The 20,334-nt window shown below is 52.9% G+C and overlaps 1 protein-coding gene across 4 annotated transcripts in view; it reads left to right on the forward strand.

Annotated features, from left to right (window-relative positions):
* Positions 1 to 20,334, forward strand: part of CYTH1 (cytohesin 1) — a 67,695-nt gene that overhangs the window by 27,664 nt on the left and 19,697 nt on the right. The window contains exons 10-14 of one of the 4 annotated variants that reach the window (XM_064495460.1): positions 3,164 to 3,240; positions 6,168 to 6,239; positions 6,919 to 7,073; positions 11,140 to 11,220; positions 13,568 to 13,762. In XM_064495460.1, coding sequence (XP_064351530.1) covers positions 3,164 to 3,240; positions 6,168 to 6,239; positions 6,919 to 7,073; positions 11,140 to 11,220; positions 13,568 to 13,762 — 580 coding nt within the window. Of the gene's footprint in view, positions 1 to 3,161; positions 3,241 to 6,167; positions 6,240 to 6,918; positions 7,074 to 7,438; positions 7,599 to 8,769; positions 10,671 to 11,139; positions 11,221 to 13,567; positions 13,850 to 20,334 lie in introns of those variants that run through there. The other 3 variants (XM_064495461.1, XM_031469218.2, XM_031469221.2) reach the window with 3 other exon arrangements.

Consider the following 20,334-nt stretch of genomic DNA (forward strand, 5'->3'; position numbering starts at 1 on the left):
GCCCCACGCAGACACAAGTGACTAATACAGTGCACTTTAAGATGAAAGGAGTTGGGTTTAATTTCTTTGTTTTAATTTTCTTTTCTCCCTCATTTGTATGTTTCCATGATTTTGGCTCTCCTTTTCCTTGCCCCAAACTCCAGGAGGTATGTAATCCCCTCACCCTGCTCGCTCGCTCTGCCCAGGCCACTGTAACTGCTGCAGCGTTTTCTTATTTTGTTAATTTTGGTTTTTTTGTTTTTTTAATTGCTGGTGGTAGTGTTAATGCTGCTTCTAACTTACCGTACAGTCCCTAGGGAACTGGTCAGGATCAGGGGTGCAGAGCGATTTTCACGCCTTCCCTTTTTGGGGTAGTACATGGCGCATCCAACAGCTCAGGACCAAGACGTAGGCTAATTTCAACTTTTCCTGAGCACTGTAGTGCAGGAAAACATACTGAGAGTGGGTTCGCAAAAGGAGAGAGTACTCACTGAATTCTCTCTTGGAATCGCTGGCCAGGCATGCACTGTATTGTAGGTTCAAATTGACGCCCATGAATTTCAGAGATTTCTAACTCAGAGAAGAAAGGAAGCAGAGAGTCACCAAAAGCCTCTCCAAAGCCTCGTGCTTCTGGCTTATGTAAGTGATCGGAGAAGCAAAATCCAGGAAAAGAATTAGACATTTGCCTTTGCCTGAAAAAGGGAAGTGGTGTTTCTTAAACTCGAAATGATGCCAAGTACAGTTAAAAAGGAAAAGCCAAAACCCTCAAACCGCTGCTTAAGGCCCTCTGGTTAATTTCCTAGGTGTTCGAGGAGGGCGTTACAGCCTCAGCCGTTTTTCATGCTTTGTTTGGTTGTTCTCCCTCCTCTTTTTCAAAGAGTATCGTTAAAAACCCTGAGTCGGCCTCTCAGTTATATTGTGGTGTCTCCCCGCCACTGGCTGATTTGGGGAACATGTTTTCAAGATGAGGAGCCCTCAGGTGTCAGCTGCAGCTCACTTGAGCAGAGCTAGACAGGGAGGAACAGCTATTCAGACGTTCTGGGGACTCACAGGTTGTTCCCTGCCCCGGGGGAGGACAGCGTCTGGCCTGTACACCTGAAGGGGTGGGGCCCTGGGGGCTGGGAGGTGGTCCTGTGAGTTCCACAGGGACTGTCCTAGGTGCGCGCATCGATCTGTCTGCTTGTTTCATGTCTGTTTTTCTTTCAATATGGAAGTGTTCCCCCTGGGACCACATGATGCTTCACGGCAGGGGCCTCCTTAACCAGCAGGTTATCGGGAAGTAGCTGAGCTTTCGTCATCAGGGAGAGAACTTGTCCAGCTTTGCCTCTTTTGCTAGATTTCATCTTCTTCCTCTTGGCATCTGACCCCTCTTCCATGACCCGCCCCAGCCCCAAGGGCCCCCAGGGTGGTCCTGGGAGGGGAACGCATGGTGGTGGGGGTGGGTTGAGGTGTCCTTGTGTGCTGAGCGCAAGAGACAGAAGAGCCACCTCCTCAGACTCTGAAATGGGGAAGGGGGTTCCTTTTTACAGCAAATTGGCTCCAGTCCTAAATACATTCCTTGTCTTCTTTTTCCTCCTCATTTATTTTGATTCGGCCCAGCCTTTCCTGTTTCCACATGCATGTCATACTTCCATCCATGGTTTCTTAATTCATGCCCTGGGGCCTTATGGGGCCAGAGGCACGTGCTCATGGAAACTGACCGACCACTGTCGGGGAGAGAGTCAGTCCTTGCTGCACACCAGCGCAGGGCGGGCGGGGCGGCTCGTGTTTGCTTACGGCAGACCTCCTTCCCTAACTAGGTCTGTGCCACACAGAACCCTGGCAAGTAACGCCCAATCCCTGAGCTCCCTGAGACTCCAGGCACCTGAGCAGAGCCATGCAAGGGCCCAAAGTCCAGTAGACCTTATAGTTGCTGCCAGGCCTGATGCTGGACACATTGTCTCCACGAATCCAGCAGTCATCCTTTGAGGAAACCTGGTGTGAGCACACAGCCGTGCCCCGGCAGCCGGACCTGCCCGTGCTCAGCTGCTGTGCTGGGGGCAGGTGGAAGGCACCACTGGGTCACACTAGGTTTATACCCATAGGTCCTCACTTTGTATGAAGGTTGGGGAAGTGATGTTCTCTGTGGGTTAAATCTTAGCAGAAAGAGCTTGTCCTGTCCAAGAGCACAAGAAATATTCATGAAACACTGTGCATATGCCACCACGTGAAGGCCTTCGGGTAGCTTTCCTGTGGTTCACATTCAGAAAGCTTGCCCTGGACCCGGTGTGATTCGAGGAGAAGAAAAGTCTAGCTCCCGGTCAGACTGAGAGCAGGACGTGCCTTCACTCACTGAGGTCACAGTTAAGTCTCCCTTCCTTCATGTCATCTTGGGATACCTTCATGACTGGCCCCAGTGTTTCTTTTTACTGAGAAATATTGAAAAGAGCTGAGGGAGCTTCGCCAGCTCGCAGCCACCCTGTCAGAGCGCGCTTGGCCCGTGGCCGCCCCCTCAGATTAGTTTTGCTTCAAGCTTCCAGTGAGAAGTCCGGAACTGAGTAGGGACCTCTGCTTCCCGGGGGGCTCTTCCCGGATCCAGGAGTCCTGCTGTCTCGCTAGGGCTCTGGGGGAGTTTAGGACACTGGCCCAGAAGCCTGAAATAGCGGGTGCAGAAGCGCGTGACAGTCAGGGTGTTGTGAGACTGCAAGAACCTGAGTTCCTTGTTCCGGAAAAACCAGACTTAATTTGAGGGGTGAAAATGTTTTACTTCCCGTTTCCTCCTCCTGCCCCTCTGGGTGGAGCCCTGGGCTGGTGGGCCTGGCAGAGTAGCTTGGACCAGGGGCTGACCCTCTCCCCTCCTTCCCGTGTCGCCCATGTCCACCGCACCCATAGGCTTCTGCTGACGCTTCTGAGTCCATCGCCGCCCCGGCCCCCGCCCCCGCCATGCTCACCCTGCTGTCCTGACGTCATCTCTGGGGTGCCACCCGACTTGCTTGCTCTGCTTGTACACAGACTTTCACTCTGTGAAAGGTGCTTCTGTTTTGGCTCTGTGTCTTGTTACTGATGTAAGTTTTGCCCCGGCCTCCGTGTTCTCCCGGCACCCCGCCCCCCGCTCCCCCCACCCTCCGGGGGCAGAGCTTCGGGCCTCACGGAGCCTGCGCACCCGGTGGCTCCTGTCTGACGTGCTTGTCTCTTTGCTCCGCAGGCGGCAGGGTAAAGACCTGGAAACGACGCTGGTTCATTCTGACCGACAACTGCCTTTACTACTTTGAATACACGACGGTGAGTATGTGCCTGGCAGTCGGCTGGGACTCGGGTGGCCGGGCCTCATTTCTGGACGGCTCCGATCAGACGTGGAAGAGCTGCGGCGAGTCTCAGGCCTGGGCCCGGGGGTGGTGCAAGGTGTCGGGCTCGGAGCCAACTCTGTCTCCACCAGGATAGCAGGTGTGGCAGGAGACGGCAGCAGAGAACATCATACCTGGCCTTAGAAACTAGTCATAGGGCCGAGCTGGAAAGAATGAACTTGGATCTGTGGCCAGAGAAGTGTCTGTGGCTCCATTGAAAGGAAGATGAAGGTGATTTGGAGAACTCAGATTGTGGGAGCAGAAGTGCTGAAGAATCTTGACTCAGAAGGAAGAGCCAAGGGGCAAAATGTACAATAGAGGAAAAGAAAGTGAAGTGAAGTGGGGAAGTTAGAGATTACCTGGAGCTTTAAGAAATTGACTTTCCTTAAACTGGAAGTTTTGTTGGTTTTTATTCGATGGCAATGGAATTATAGCTGCAAATAGGTGTTCCATGCAAGTCTCTTCTGTAATGAGCCTGTGAGAATGGAAGTTGCACCAGAAAACCTTCCGAGCTCCTCTGTCAGAGCCCCGGAGGGGCTGTTCCTGCCCTTCTCCCTGGTCGTTGGAGAGCAGACCGTGTCCTGCTGGCAGCACTGGGCCTTTGTGTCAAATAGATCAAGGCAGCTGAGATCCTACCGAGAAAACGAAGATCTGGACTCTTTCCTAATGAAGGTATAGAAAGGCAGGCAGACCTCTGCACAGCTCGGTGGGAGCCAGGACGCAGGTCCACGTCGGCCTCTGCCACCCAGGGGCGAAGCGGGGTCCTGCCGCGCGGGTTTCAGCCGTGCGGGTCCGCGGCCCACGGGTGTCGTGGGGGAGGAGGGTCAGGGCCATATCAGCCTGCAGTCCAGCAGTTTTCCGGGGGATGTGAAGCAGGATGTTGTGTGTTATCAGGGCTAAACTCATGCCACATAAGCTCTGCTTTTCTGTTACTAAATGCATTCAGATTTGAGAGTCGGGCATTTCAAATACACCAAACACTGTAGAGGCAGAGTTTTCCTTTCTCAGCCCCAGAGTACCACTGTGAACAGCTGCTAGGTTCCTTTCTGTTGTGCCCCCATCCCTGCCCCATGTATTGCCTTTTTTCTAGGCTGGTGACTAGAATCTTTCTTAGGTCTTTTTTTTTTTTTTTTTTTTTTTTTTTTTTACTGTTCTTGGGGTCAAAACGAACCATCTGCGGGCCCCTAAGCAGTGCAGCTCTGAGTCCTGGGAAGGTCCCTGTGGCTGTGGGGTGAGGTCCCAGAATCCCAAGGTTCTTCGTGACGCTGACCTTGGTGGCATCACCTGAGTTCATTCCAGCAGCACACCAGTGTCTCATCAGGCAGTAGGTGTCCAGAGAGAGCGCTTCCAAAGGTGCTGGGGGGCCTGGGTTAAGGTGGTCGGTGGAGACCACCACACGGAATTACCTGACACAGAGGAAAAATCTACTAGAAATAAGTTGGGGACGTAGCCACCAGGTAAAGAAAGGGCAGAACTCACTCGGTACGTGCCACAGCTGGAGCCCCAGACGTCCCCATGCCCGCGAGTCTGGGAGAAGCAAACTGAGTAGGAATTCTTCCCTTTTGCCTCCCCTGAGGGGGCAGTAGTGAAGTCTGCTGCTGGCTGGAAATTGGAGAAATGGGAAAAGTGAAAAACCAGGACTCACTTTCTGTAGTAGCAGCAGACGCTCTGGACCGTGCGCTCCTTTGAGAGGCCTGCCCGCAGCGGCAGCACTGGTGGGCGGTGCGTCCGGGGGTGCCGGCCGCCCGCAGCCCCGGAGGCCGGTCTGAGGGGCGCTCCCTCCAACGCCTCTCCCGTCAGCTGTGGGAGTGGCCCGAACACCAAGTGCCCGGCCCGCCAGGGGGTTCAGACTTCATGCAAACGAGAACCCAAACTGTGCGTTAAGGATATAACTATATAGTTGTCGAATTATGCCTTACTTACTAGCAAATGCGGTGAGACAAAGGAGTGATTAGCCGAAAACATGACCCCTGAGGCGGTCACAGAGATTGTACCGGAAAAGGCAGAAGGGCGACCCTAGCACCAGAGCAGCTGGTGCCTACAAGTGCGGAGACAGCCTGCGAGACTGCTTCCCTGAAAGGATCGTTTCCCTGGACCCGCAGATCGAAAGCGCACGTGGGGTTCGGGAACACTGTCCTAGGCGCTTGGCGCCAGGCTTAGTCCAGTGAAACTGTTGAACTTGGAACAGAGTCGCTGGCTGCTGGTTGTCTGGATACCAGGGAGAGGAGGGGTGAAGGCCGACGGATGACGTCTGGCAGGTGCAGGGGTGCGTGTCGGGGTGGCCTCTGCTGAGTCGGGGAGCAGCTGAGGGCCAGGAGGGGTGAGGGGATGCAGGGCTCTGTCCTGGACGGGAGTTGAGGGGCCTTTTCCGGTTGAGGTGGCATTGTCAGGCGGGCAGTGTCTCTCCGAGGACCCTGCAGGCGGGAGGAGAAATGAAATGAGAGGGTGATGACCTGCGAATCAGCTGTTGTTCCAGGCATCAGGGGCACCGGGCAGGGTGCCTGGGTGAGGCTGGGGCTCGCTAGGCTGCTGAGCTGGAACTGAGGCTTAAAAGACGGGTAGGCGAGCCAGGCAATGAGGCAAGATGATTTTGTGTGAAAGGGGCTTAGCAGCTTCCCCGCCGGAGGGCCCCTGCCAGGCTCACCTCTCAGGCTACTGGCGGAGCCTCCCCAGGCACTCTCCTCTCAGAGGCCCCTCGGTTACAGGGACCCGGACATGTGCCTTGGTGACACCCACGCATTCCTGGACCCTGTTCTTGTTTCAGAACATAAGGTGCGGGCCCTCGAGCTGGTCTGTGGACTCAGTGTCCCCGGGGAGGCACCGTAAGGAATGTAACAGGATCCTCTCTCTCCAACCCTCCTGTAGGATAAGGAGCCGCGCGGAATCATCCCTTTAGAGAATCTGAGTATCCGGGAGGTGGAGGACTCCAAGAAGCCAGTGAGTGTTCTGGTGTGATGTTCTGGGGGGATGGACGGGGTGCGAGCAGCAGCTCTTGGATGAGGAATGAAGCTGCACGGGTTGACAGCTGACCCATGGACAGCACGGTCTGGAGGTCAGTGCCCCACCCCTGTGTCACTCAAGGGTCACCCGTGCTCAGGAAAAAAAAAACAGAAAGTGTGAATTGAATTGAATTTAGCCTAACTTTTAAAATCATCTTTACAGTTCAAGCCAAAGGCGAGACTGAGTGACCTCTTTGATTCCGTCCGCCTGCTTTAGCGTCACTGAATATCACAAGGTGTAGAATTGTCCCTCCTCAGAAGGCGGCAGCACGCACGCCTGGTTGGGCTGCGTGCTTCACGGTCTCCCACCCCTTCTTTGCGCTCCTCCTTTGTTCTGGGTACGCGTTGCTGGCTTGGCTTTACAAGGCGTTGGGTAACTTGCAGTTCTCTCCGTGTTTTCCGCACATGCCTGCCTGATGTCTTTGCTGACGAGACCCATTTGCACACAGTCTGCATTCCCGGCCCCTCTTCTCCACAGGAAAGAGGGAATGAATGCCTGTTGTCTGTATCTTACGATGATCAGAATGAAGAGTCTTTCAGGAAATAAATGAACATGTTTTCTTTGTCAGCAGCCTCCTCGCATCTTTGTCACGCTTTCCCCTCTTCTTTGGTCCCAGAACTGCTTTGAGCTCTACATCCCAGACAATAAAGACCAAGTGATCAAGGCCTGCAAGACGGAGGCCGACGGGCGTGTGGTGGAGGGGAACCACACGGTGTACCGCATCTCGGCCCCGACCCCTGAGGAGAAGGAGGAGTGGATCAAGTGCATCAGGTAGGCGGCGTGTGGGCGTGGGGGCCGGCTTCTGCCTGACAGCCCCTGCCCCTGCTCCCCCGTGCTCGGCCCGGCCCGCCTCCGCCCCTTGTGCTGAGTGGCTGTGACCCCCCCCAGGGGCCTTCCCTGATTCTTGACCACCACCATGCTTTTAAGAGAGCACCTCAAATCCAGGTCTCCCAGTGCAGCACACAGACCCAGAGAGGGGCAGACGAGCAGGCTTGTGGGCACAGGTACCGCTTGCAGACGGGCCTCCTCACGTCGCAGGAAGCTGGTCTCGTCTTCGTGGTGGCAGCTCAGCAGAGACAGGGCCGTTGCGTTTTCTCACTTCTTAACCCTGCACGACACTGTTGTCCCTTTTACAGACGGCACACCGAGGCCCACAGAGGCTAAGGAATGGACGCTCGTCACCTGCGGATCCTGTATGCTGTTTTTACCATTTAAAAGAAATTTGACTCTTGAATCCTCATGAAATTTATTTTTTGTACATAGTTTGAAGTAAAGGATGTAACTTTATCTTCTCAAGTGAACGGCTGGTTGGCCTGGTATCATGTGTTGATGAATCCGTTTCCCCCACCGATCTCTCTAGTGTGCATGCCCGGTCCCCACATGTCCTGTGTCTTGGTGTGTGGGCTGTACCACCCAGGGCGCTGGAGCATCGCGTGGTCCCGCGTAGCCCCCCAACCTCGGTTTTGTCTGTGCTGGTACCTCCCGTCCTCCATGTAAGCAGTGCTTCTGTGGCTGGAGGAGCTCAGCGCTCTGTGGTCACCCTTGGGGTCGTTCAGCCCCTCTGTTGAGGGGACTGTGGCGCCCGCCTGGGGGCGGCTCCTTGCTCTGCCGGGAGCAGCTGGGCTCTCCAGACACGGTGCTCCGGGCACTCTCCGGCTCGGCGTCCATAATCCTCACTGGAGCCACTGAAGGTCGGCGCAGCAGGACTGGTGTCCCCACTGGACAGATGAGGACAAGGCTCAGGGAGATGAATTAGGTTGTCCCCAACCGCAGACGTGGTGCCGGTCTTTAGACCGGAGCCTCCTGACCCGGGGAGCGCCCTCTTGACCCAGGGAGCGCCCTCTTGACCCAGGGGGCCGTGCTCAGCTCCAGTGCCCACGGCTCTGCCGCTCCTCCGGTGCGCGAGTGGGAGGCCCCGCGCTGGAGCAGGGGCCTGAGCCCCGCCCCGCTGCGGACACAGCAGGCCTCCAGCCACGCGGTGGGGCCCAGGGACAGCCCAGCTGTGCACTTGGCTCTCAAACTGGTGGGCGTGGGGACTCAGGTTGCTTGGTACAGACAGTGGTCAACACCCAGACGCACCACGTGCCAGATGCTTCTGGGTGACACACTGGGTTGTGTGGCGCTCATGGCCGCCCTCTGTGGAACTGGAGCCCCGCGGGGGCTGCTGCGTTAGAGCACAGCGGTGAGGGTGCACAGCCGCCCTAAACTCAATCAGTCACCAGGCTGAGGCGGCAGCAAACGCCCCACAGTCACCTTGTCCCACGTACCACGTGTCTCTCAAAGCTTATGCCGTGTGTGGACACGTGAAGGTTGACACCACGACTTGGTCTTTGCAGGGACAGTCGAGTGGGGAGGGGTCTGGGGTGCGGCTGCCACTGGGAGGCCCCTGCCCGGGGTCGTCTCTCCTGGTCCTGTTCCTCAGTCTCCTCTCTTTCTCCTCTGCTTTCTCCCCTCGTCTGTGTTGCAGGGCGGCCATCAGCAGGGACCCTTTCTACGAGATGCTTGCTGCGCGGAAGAAGAAGGTCTCGTCCACAAAGAGACACTGAGCCTGTGCAGCACACGGAGCCGGTGTGCCCGGCCTGGGGCCCGGCATGGAGGCCCTGTCCTCCGCGCCTCCCACACGTCGGGGGCGGCTGCTGAGCATGGGCAGCTTGCCAGGCATCACCCTGAATTCCTAGAGACTAGCTTCAGCTTCTGCTAGCTATTTAAGTGGGAGATTGGTGGGCAGTTACCGCTGGAAGAGAGACTCGACGCCTGTCGCACAGGGGTTTTGAGCCTTTCTCTCTAATGGGAACAGGGCTCCCGCTGGCCCACAGCCCCCCAGTCTCTCCTCGAGCAGGTCTGATAGCAGAGCTCAGAGCCGACCATTTACCTCTCGGTTATTTCCTGGGAAGAAGCCTTGAACCCTGCACCATAAATACGTGTATCTGTATCTTATTACATGTTAAGGAAAAAAGTGGAATGGAAGAGAAGCCACGTACTATAAAGATATATTTTTGTTTTTTAAAAAAAGAAAAAGATAAAGTAGAGCTGTCCAGCTGTGTTCTGCCTGGTCCGCTTTGAGGACCTTCTCCCTGGAGAAGGAGCTCCCTGGGGCCCCCGAGGGCGGGGGCAGAGCAGGCCCGCTTCCCCAAGCTTGTGGGGACCAGTGGGGGCTGGTGGGGGCTGGTGGAGGTGGGAACTCGTCTGGGGGGCGGGGGGTGGCGAGAGGGTGGAGGAAGTCAGTCCGGCCTGCAGGGCAGCGCCCCACTTCTCCCTCCCACGTGCCTGGGGAGCACTGCGGGGAGGGGGCGCCGGCTGGACGCCTGCCTGTTTGCTCTTGCTGAACTCAGTCTCCTTGGGCTTTACAGTAGAAAGTTAGCATCTTCCCTTGAGCTTCGTACCTAATAACCAAAACTGTGAGGAAGGTAATCCCAGCAGAGGTCCCAGGACGACCTGTCTCTCATTTGGTTTTCCTTCTTCCTCCCCCCAACTCCATTCCTCGTTTTAGAGGAGGGAGCAGGTCTTACCCGGTCACCTTAGGACTTCAGCTTTTTCTGCCTCAGCACTGGCCCTCACCTGGACCCTCCTGCGCATCTCCGGGTGGGCCCTCTGGAGGGGAGGGTGCCTTTACCAGCGCAGGGCGGGCGGGGCCAGAGGTGGGAAGGCTGGCCTCCTGACAGCAGTGATGGAGCGCTCTCCTCCGTTCTCTCAGGGACTCGTCCAGGGCCGGCGGAGCAGGTGGCTCCCCTACATCGCCCAGGACCGGGCAATGCAGAGCCCCGCGTCGCCGAGCAGCCTGACCCTGGTTCCTCTGACACCTTCAGGCGGGCTCGCATCTCTGGAAATAGCTTTTGTGAGGGGAGTGGTGGGAGCAGCATTGGGGCGGCCTCCTGGGGCCCCCCCTTCCTGTAGGTCTGACCTGGAATGACTTTGGACTTTTTCATGCCAGGGCTGGTGAAGGTGACGGAAGAGGGTCCAGGCTGGGAACTTGAACTTTCCGGGCAGGAGAACCAGGGCTGGGCAGCAGAAGTCAGGGCCTGGGTGGGGCTGGTGCTGGCGCCCTGGTGGCACGCGGGTCCCAGCGCCGGTTCTCACGGACGTTCCTGAGACAGACAGGCTCCTGGACCAGTGTTAGCCTATTTATCAGAGCTGTAAATAGTCCGTGTATAGTTTTTCTCTTTTCAGATTATTTTGTATTTGTTTAAAATAAAAGTTTTCTCAAAATATAAAGAAACAACTGAAAGTTGTTGACAGGGTTTTTAAAAAATTATAATTATTATTCCACTTGTTTTTTGTTTGGTTGGTTTTTGGGGTTTTGTTGTTTGTTTTTTGCATTGTAAACGAGCGCCAAGGAACCGCAACAAATAAACTCCAAATCTGCCCAAACCGCTTCGTTGCCTGTGGCGCTCCTTCACGCCCGGTGGGGGCTCTGAGCACGAAGGTCATGCTTGTCAGGTGTGCGCGTGGGGGACTAGGCGTCACTGTAACCTTTCGTCTTCAGTCTAGTGATGCTGTAAATCGGACGCGGGGGGCACAGTTCTGTCTTCTGTCAAGGGGAGCAAAGCAAAAGTAACTGGTGTGGTCGTCACCCCCATTTCTGGAAGAAGAAACAGATGTCATAGGTCTAACTGCGTTAAGATCAAGAAAGGGGTGTGGGCATAGCTCCGTGGTAGAGCGCGTGGGTAGCATGCAGAAGGTCTTGAGTTCAATCCCCAGTACTTCCATTTAAATAAATAAACAAACAAACAAACAAACAAATAAATAAAAATCTAGACCATATTATATTAAAAAAAAAAGATCAAGAAAGGGATCTTCAGCTTTTTAAATTCATCTTCAGTGTTATTTCGGTTTCCAGCTGTGCCCCCACGACGCCAGGGAAGAGGCACCGTGAGATAGCACCCAAAGGCCGAGAAGACACTCCGCGCAGCATCGCAGGGTAAGGAGACGGACGAGGCCTGGCCTGTCCCCTCAGCGGGCAGTCCTTCCACCAGCTGGTCTTCCCCTATGGACCGCAGCGCGTTCCCATCTTCCCTTCCCCGCCAGCCCCGCGTGACTGCGCTGAGAAGGGAGGCCTTCAGGTGCCCTTCGGATGCCAAACTTGGCTGTATTCTTTTTCTTTGTTTCCTCCCGTCTCTGGAAGGAGGGAACTTCCTTCCTTCTGCCTGTCTTCCCCAGAGCTCTCTGTCAGGTTTCCCCTCTCTTGTGCATGTCTCATTCCCCACTGATTCCTCTCCCTCAAATTACAAAAATGTCCAAGTCTCTCATTTGGGGAAAAAACAGGAACAGGACAAGGGGCTGTCCCCTCCAGCCCCTCGTGCTCAGTATTGTACTGAAGGCTCTCAGCAGGGCCGTCAGGCACGAGAAGGAAGTAACACCCGACAGGAAAAGGGAAAAACGGACTTCATTTGCGGGCGGCATTACCTTGTGTAGAGAGAATCCTAAAGAATCTACCAAAAACTATTAGATAATGAATGAATTAGCAGGGTTTCAGGATATAAGATCAATATACAAAAATCACATTTTTCAATACACTAGCAATGAACAATCTAAAAATGAAGTTAAAACAAGTCCACTTACAAATGGCATCAAAAAGAATAAAATAGGAATAAATTTTAAGGTACAGAATGTACACAGAAAACTATAAAACATCACTGAAACTTGAAATTAAAGAAGGCTTAAGTGGAAGCCTCCGGTGTTCGTGGTGTAGAAGGCTGAACGTTGTTGCAGTGGCTGCTCCCAAGCTGATCTGCAGATTCAGCACTGTCCCCATCAAAACGTCAGCTGGCCCTTTTGCAGAAGTGGAAAAGCGTATCCTAAAATTCATATGGAAATGTAAGGAATGAAGAATGGCCAAAACCATCCTGAAAAAGAACGAAGTTGGAGGACTTGCTTCCTGACTTCAAAACACCACAATCTAGAATGCATGTTCTTGGCGCAAGGACAGACGTACAGATCAGTGGAATAGAATCAGGAGGCCAGAAATCAACTCACATATACTTACAGGCAGTTGGTTTTAGATGAGAGTGCTGCAGTTCAAGGGTGGGGTTCGGGAGGATTACCTTTTAAACAAATGGTGTTGGAATAACTGAATATCCACATGCAAAGGAAGCAGGTTGGACCCTTACCTCACAGCAGCTACAAAAGTTAACTCAGTATGGATCAAAGACCTCAATACTACAGAGCGAAAACAATAAACTCAGAAGGAAACAGATGTAACTCATGACCTTGCATCAGGCGACGTTTTTGAGATACAACACCAAACCACAGCAACCTCCCCCCGACCCCCGCAAAAAAAAAAAGATGAATTGGACTTCATCAGAATTAAAGGTGCTTGTACTTTAAAGGATGCCACTGGGAAAGCGAAAAGGCAACCCAGAGAATAAGAGAAAATACTTGTGAATCAGAGAAGAGTCTGGCAGACAGAATACATCAAGAACTCTTAGAATTCAGTAAAAAGACATAACCCTGTTAAAAATTGGACAAAGATTTTGAGGAGACGTTTCTCTAGAGAAGACCTACAAATGGCCAATAAGCACATGAAAAGCTGTTCAAAATCAAGTCGTCAAGGAAATGCAAACCCAGCCACCATGAGATGCCACCTCACCCCCACCAGGATGGCTAGAATTAAGAAGACAACAGCAAGTGTTCGGATGTGGAGAATTTGGAGCCCTCATGAGCTGGTGGGACTGTGAGATGGAAACCAGTTTGGTGGTTCATCAGAAAGTTAAATGTGGAGTTAACCACATGGCTCAGCAGTTCCATCAAAGGTGGACACCCACGAGAACTGAAAACATGTCCTCAGGAAGCTTGAACAGGAACGCTTACAGCAGCATGAGTCACAGCAGCCAGAGGGAGGAAACCAAACGTCCATCTGCCAATGAGTGGATGAACAGACCTCAGTATATCCACGCAGTGGAATATTACGCAGCCATGGACATTTTGTAGAAATGGGATCACACGCTCTGCAGTCCCTTGTGTCTGGCTGCTTCCACTCAGCACAGCGTTTTTGCGGTTCCCCTGTGACGTAGCCTGCGTCAGTGCTCCATTCCCTCGTAGCACTGAAGAGTATCCTGTTTTACAGACATACCCCATTTTTATCCATTCCTCCATGGATGAGCACTGGGCTAATTCCACTTTTTGGCTATTATGGACCATGTGGCTGTGAGCATCTGTGCATGGATTCTGTGAACATCACGGAGTTTGACAGTTCATCCTGTCGCCTCTGAATCCTTGCTTCCTGCTCACTTCTCAGCCGAGTGCCTGCTTCCCCTCCCTGCTTTCAGCTTTGCTGGAAGAGGATCTGGACTCACCCACCTGTCTGCCATCTCAACGTCAGGCTCTTCTACCGACCTCTGCCCGCCCACCACCTGCCGACACTCCCGGGCGCTGGAGCCTCTCAGGTTCCTCCGCTGGCTTCCTGGACAGATGACCAGTCCTGTGGTCTCAGCTGCTGCTACCAGCGTTCTTTATGCCCTCAGGTGAGACGTAATGACCATTTATTGAGCGCCTGTGTCTCGGCGCCTTTTCATTCACTTCTCCACTATCCCCAGCTACCACCCAATAAACAAGCATCCTGCCAGATGTCACCAGGTGCTTCTGGGGTTACTCAGACAGGTTTGGGACATGCTGCTTTGGGCTGCAAGGCCGGCGGCCTTTCCTGCAGCCTCCGCGTCTCTGCAGGTGCCCCGAGCGCGTGGCGTCTCCTGGACCTGTGTGCACGGTGCTCCTTCGCAGGCAGCTTCTCAGGAGAAGCCAGCATTCCCTTGTGCACCTCGGGCCAGCGCCTCCCTCATCCAGTCCAGACTCTTTCCTCTGAGGACCTGCAGGCCTGTCCCTTCCTGACTTCGGACTGTCGCTACCTCTCTGGCCAGCTCCGTATTCTTTGGGATTCGGGCCCTGCTCGCCTCCCAGCCTGGGCTCTTTCTTGCCCCTTTCCCGGTTCCTTCCTCCTTCCAGCTTCTGGGTTCTTGCAGTGCTTCCGTAGACCGTCTGCCTCCTGCCTCCTGGCCCCCCAGGTCGCTCTGCCTTCGGCCTGGAAGTTACCCCCCTTCCCCGGGAAGCTTCTGTTCTTCTCTTAGACCCCAGCCGGGCCCCCCTCCCCTGGGAGTCTTCCCGCCCCTCCTCCGCCCCCTGCCAGCTCCCTGCACTCTCCCCGTAGGGATTCCCATCATGCTGACTCTTTTCTCTTTGGAAAGTAACACTCTTAATTGTACAGCTTGCTGAGTTTCACATAATGACACTGAATTTTAATTTCACGGTGGTTTGTCTCAGCCTAGGCCAAATGCATGGGAGCCCTCCTTGTTTCGTGCTCACAAAACGACCTGGGGAGAGGGCAGTGGTGCCTGGTCTTACACCAGCTCGGGGAACTCAGACCGGCTCTGTCCCAGGCCGGCAGCAAAGGCCCTTCTGAAAGCTCCTCGGGGCTCCTGCCATCATTCGTGGCTTGATTTTACCTGGGGGCCGTCCAGCTCTTAGGCCCTGATCTCGAAGGGCCCTGGCCTGTTTTACTGGAGGCCAAGGGCCTGAAAGGCAAGGGGTGGCCCGGCGCTCTCCCTTCCTAGTGAGAACACACGGGCTCAGGGGCCAAGTCTGACTCCCCGTCCCGACCCTGCGCCCTGGTTAGGGTGAGGCCGGTGGGGCAGGAGTGTTCTGAGTGGCCTCTCCGTGAGCACAGGCAGCTTTGCCAAGCCTGGTCCACCCTGCGGGGTTGAAGGGAGGGCCCTGCACGACCTTCCGTTCGTGACTGAGCAGAGTAAACCCGGGGCCTCTGGGAGCCGCTGTCTGGTTTGCACTTCATCTTGGCTGCCAGGGAGCCCAGAGTCTGGGGCACCCTTCCTCACGCAGCTCAAGTCGATCCTGCTTTGCACTTTCATTTTTGGTAGTCGACTTTATTTTCCCAGAACGGTTTTAGGTTTACAGTTAATTGAGGGGACGGTACAGGGATTCCCCCTGTGCCCCCAGCCCTACGCCGGCACAGCACACAGCACTCCCCCACCCCCGGCATCAGCATCCCCCACCAGCGTGGTGAGCCTGTTACAATCCGTGAGCCCACGTCGACACCTCATAACCAGCGGCCACTGCTTCCATCGGGGTTCACTCTTGCTGTTGTCCCCTCCGGGGGTCTGGATAAACGTGCAGTGCCACGCACCCCCCGTCACAGATTCGTGCAGGGTAGTCTTACTGCCCCCAGCCCCGGGCCTCCCGATCTCTCTGCGGCCTGCTGTCTGCTCTCCCCGCAGCCCTGCCCGCTCCAGAGGTCACAGCGCTGGGGTCGTCCAGTGTGTAGCCCCTACTTCCCACTTTTCGTCGTGTTTTTAAATTTTTCAATAGTGCCTTTTTAAGGGCAAACATTTTGTATTCTGATGAAGTAAGTTTATAAATTGTTTTTCATGTTATGGTTTGTGCTTTTGTATTCTAAGAAGTCTCTGCGTAACCCCAGCTCACAAACATTTTCTCCTCGAAGTTTTACAGGTTTACCCCCTACAGGTAGGTCTGAGCCATCTTGGGGTAGTTTCGGGCGTGGCATGAGCTGAGGGTGGAAGTGAGCGCCCTGGCCTCATTCCTGATCTGGCTTTTGTCGTTCAGTGGGGTGAGAGCTGTAGGTTCCTCGGGGATGCTTGTGATCAGGTTGAAGATGTTCTCACGTTTTCCTGCTTTGCTGAGAGCTTTCCTCCTGGGCAAGTGCTGACTTTTGTCAAATGCTTTTCTGTGTAGACGCAGAATCTCACTTGAGTTTCTCTTTCAATGTATTAATGTGGTGAGTTATACTGAATAACATTTTAGTGGTAAATCAACTTTGCACCCCTGGGATAAAACACATTTGGTCATGGTTTTTAAAAACATATTACTGGATTCAATTTGTGAACTATTTTGTTAAGGATTTCTTGTGTCTACAACTCCTGAGGGATGTGGTGATGTGGTCATTTCGGCCATTGCACTAGGTGGTCAGTTCCCTGAGAGCAAAGATTCTGCCTCTTCAGGTCGTCTCTGGGCACCCAGCTTCTGGACAGCGCTGGGCACAGGGAGGACCCTTGGGGCATGTCTGCTGAATAAATGGCAATAAATGAATGCATGACAATAAAGCCACGGGCTGCTCTGGGCCGGGCAGGGTCATACTACTAATTTATCAGAACCTGTTTCCTGTACCCAAGAGAATGTGATTCAGGCGTGTTAGTAGCTCACGGGGCTGGCGGTTCTGACTCTTCAAGTGGTCCAGAGTTTTAGGGATGGAGGCGCTCTGAACTTGTGAGGGGAGAAGTAGCATAAGAAGGAGGAAGAAGGAGTCAGTTTCTGGGGTGTCACCTCCTCTTCTGATCCTTGACCCATTTCTCCCCACCCGCTCACCAGGCTCCCCGCCCTGCCTGGGGCTTGGCAGATGCAGCCATTTCCCTTCAACACCTGGTCAAGCCAGGTGCCCTCGCATCACCTTTGCGCTGAGTCTAAACAGACTGAGGGCAGGGCAGCCCCCTCCCCCGGCTACAGAGGGGTCCTAAAGTCAGCTCTCATGCTACGGTTTCCAGCATCATCCTCACTGAGTGTTTGCTGGGTAAGTCCCACGTACACATCACTGCTGTGCTCCGGGCCTCTTCATTTGGCGTTTCTCATGAGAAATCATGACAATTATCCATGGACTTCCTACTGTTATAATAAGCATATTGCTCCTTTGGTTAAGTAAACCCACGACCCTCCTTGGAGGCAGACATATGCATAGCCAGGACACGGAGGTGGTGTAACTGGCCAAGGTCCCCTCATCAGCACATGGTTCAGGCGGCACCTGCAGGTCATTCCAATGAACGGGACACTCTCAGGCCAGTCTCGGACTCAGGTAAGCACCGTGGTCCAGTGCTCTCCAGGTTGCATGACCGAGACATCATTCTCTTAGCATGGGTTTGGAAAGTGGGGTGTTTTGCACCAATATGCAGAAAGGGAATGTTACATTGATCTTATCTCTCCCCATACAGATTTACTTAACAAGTCTAATCTAAGTGGGAGTTTAGGGGAAAACCCACGGAAACAGTGGGTGTCTGGTCAGGCCATTTCAGATGGCTGGTCTTTTGCTCTTGATCCATCTCCTGCTTGACCAGTCCCTGCTTCACTCACATGGCTACCCAGGCCTTTTCATTATTGGGCAAATCTCAACACTCTTAAAAGGAAGACAACCTAATCCAGATTGCCTATAATGCATTTTCACGTTTTCCAGCATATAATCCAAAATAACTAGACTTGCAAAGAAGCAGGAGCATGTGACTCATACTCAAGAGGAAAAACAGCAAGTATAAACAGACCCCAAGGTGAACTAATGCTGCAATGAGCAGACAGGGACTTGGAAGCAGCTATTATAAATACACACTCAGCTGATGTTCAGCAAAGTCACCAGGGCAACTCAGTGAAAAGGAAAAGGAAAGACTTTCCAACAACCAGTGCTGGGACCACTGTATAAATAATAGAAATAAACCAACCTCACCCTCTTCCTCGTGACATACACAGAGATTGAGATGGGTCGTGGACCTAGCCCCAAGCCCCAGACTATAAGGCTTCTAAAAATAACAGAAGAATATGGCCTTCGGAGGAAGAAAAAATTCCTTAGGACACAGAAATCACTAACTGTAATTGTTTTAAAAAAGGAATAAATCAGACTTCATCAAACCACAGCCTGGGAGAAAATATTTGCAATAACATAGAACTGGCAAAAAGTGAGGAATGGTAACTCATGGTAGTGTTGATTTGTATTTCCCTGACTCCTGGTGATCATGGACCCTCTTTTGCACTGGCTGTTTGAATTTCCTCCTCTGTGAATTGCCTGTTCATGCCTTCTGGCGCTTTTCCTTTAGGGTTGTCTTAAAAAAATCAATTTTAGGAGTTTTCGTGATATTAAGAGATCTTAAGCTTCCATGTGTACCACAAGTGTTTTTTCTAGGTCTGATATTGACCTTTTGACTTTATCTGTGTTATGTTTTCCAAAATTTTAATTTGACAGAGTCAAATATGTCCGTTTTCCTGTATAGTTCTGAGTTTTTCATCTTACTCAAGGAGGTTGCCTTCTCTCCAGGACAAATGAATCGTTCCCTCAATTTTCTTCTAATATTTCATTTTAATTTTCCTTTTTTAGCCTTTGGATTCTTGGTCTATCTAAAGTTCCTTTTTGTTTATATTATGAGGAAGGGATCTAAGTTTATTTCACTCCAGAAAAGTCACTGATGATGCCAACACAGTCCATTCATTATATCATCCTTTCCCCTTTGAGTTGAGATATTAGTTTTACCGTGTGTTAAGTTCCATATATTTTTGCAATTGCTTCTTTTCCTGTGCCAAGAATGCTCTTTTCACTACATTACTTCTAAAGGAGCTATTAATAGTTGGTGAGTCAAACCTCCCTTATTATTCCTTTATTATTTTGAGATGTTCTTGGCTATCCCCAGACGTTTATTTTTTTCTCAGAAGCATTAAAATGTTCGTCTCTAGTTTGAAAAGCACGGGTGGGGTCACGAGGCCAAAGAAATACCAAGACATGCTGCCCAGAGCGTAAATGGGGACTGTCATTTCTCTTCCCAGTCAGCTGTGTCCAGTTTCCTGATCCAAGTGGCCACTTAGGGGGAAAATGCTTTGAAAATCAGAGCAGCTCACCCGAGAACGGCTGCTCAGTGTTTTTTGGATAGAATTTTGAGTGATGGTGTCGTTCCTAGAGTCTTGGAAGAGCTGACCCCCGCCCTCTGGGCAGGACCGTGTTCTTTTGTCTCCTGGAGATGCCCCTGGGGGTCTGCCTTCTAACTGGACTGACATCAGCCTTCCAGTGCCTGGTGATTCCAATCTCAGCCTTGTCCTTACTACCCTGGTGTCTGGGCATCTCTCACCCTCTGTGACCTCAGCTCCACTTCATTGAAGTGGCTGGATGCTCAGGTGCTCTTCAGAGATCAAACAAACAGCATCAGTCTGCATTGTGCACAACCTCCTCCTGACGCCGTGGCTCAACACTGACCATCAGCAGGTGGCCACTTGGGAACAAAGTGAGCAGCTGACAGGACCCCCTCTCCAGCCCGTGCATCTGCATCGGGTGGGCGTTTCCCGTGCAGTTAGTGCGAGAGCAGCCCCGCCTCTGCGTGCGCTCAGCCTCCCTGGTGGACTCGCCCATTTGGCGGCATTGCCAGTGTCTGTGTGCCCCGCTCACAGCCCCTGGGCTTCCTGGCTACGGCTTGTTCTACATCAACAAGGGAAACTGAGAGGACCCCCCTCCCTCCACTCAAGAGCATGGGGTCTCCTTCATCATGAAATGGCTCAGGATTCCGAGACGTGTTAAGTCCTTCAAGTCAGGAGGGAGGGCGCCCAGCACGGATCAGCGGAATCAGCCCTGACGACCTGTTCTCCTCAGTCTTTTCATTCCATCGCCGATTCTCAGCCCTTCTCTCCTTTCCTCCCCGGACCTCACCTTCTCAACACACATTCACATGCGGGCAAAAGCCCTGCTTTTTATGATTTTTTCCTTTTTGCTTTTGGAAGAATTTCAAAAGCACAGAAATGTTGCCAAAAATACATAGTATAAAGAACACCTGTGTGCCCAGCCCCGCCTGCTGCTACTCTGCCCGTTACTGCGTGCTCTCCCTCCCTCTCCCTCCCTCCCTCCCTCCCTCTCTCTCTCTCTCTCAACCATTTAAAGGTTACTTGCAAACACCCAGCCCTTAGGCCCCAAACATTTCTTTCTTTTTTTTTTTAAAAGGCATTCTTTATTTCTCTCTCTCTTTTTAATGGAGGTGCTGGGGATTGAACCCAGGACCCCTGCATGCTAAGCATGCACTCTACCACTGAGCTATTGCCCTCCCTCTAGCCCCAAACATTTCTGCGCATAATTCCTAAGAATAGGTATATCCACTAGACATAACCATTGAGTTGGTTATTTGTGGTCTGTTCATTAAATGCATCGGAGAAGCCAGAGTTTGTCTCATCCACCGTGATGGTTCACTCTCAGGAGTGCTTGGAGCTGCCGGTAGCAGAAGCCCATCCAGCAGTGGCTTGAACAAAGGGCCAGTCTGGCTACAACCCCTGACCAAAGACTGTG

Source organism: Camelus dromedarius, chromosome 16, assembly GCF_036321535.1.
Source record: "Camelus dromedarius isolate mCamDro1 chromosome 16, mCamDro1.pat, whole genome shotgun sequence".
In the NCBI taxonomy this organism is placed as follows: domain Eukaryota; kingdom Metazoa; phylum Chordata; class Mammalia; order Artiodactyla; family Camelidae; genus Camelus; species Camelus dromedarius.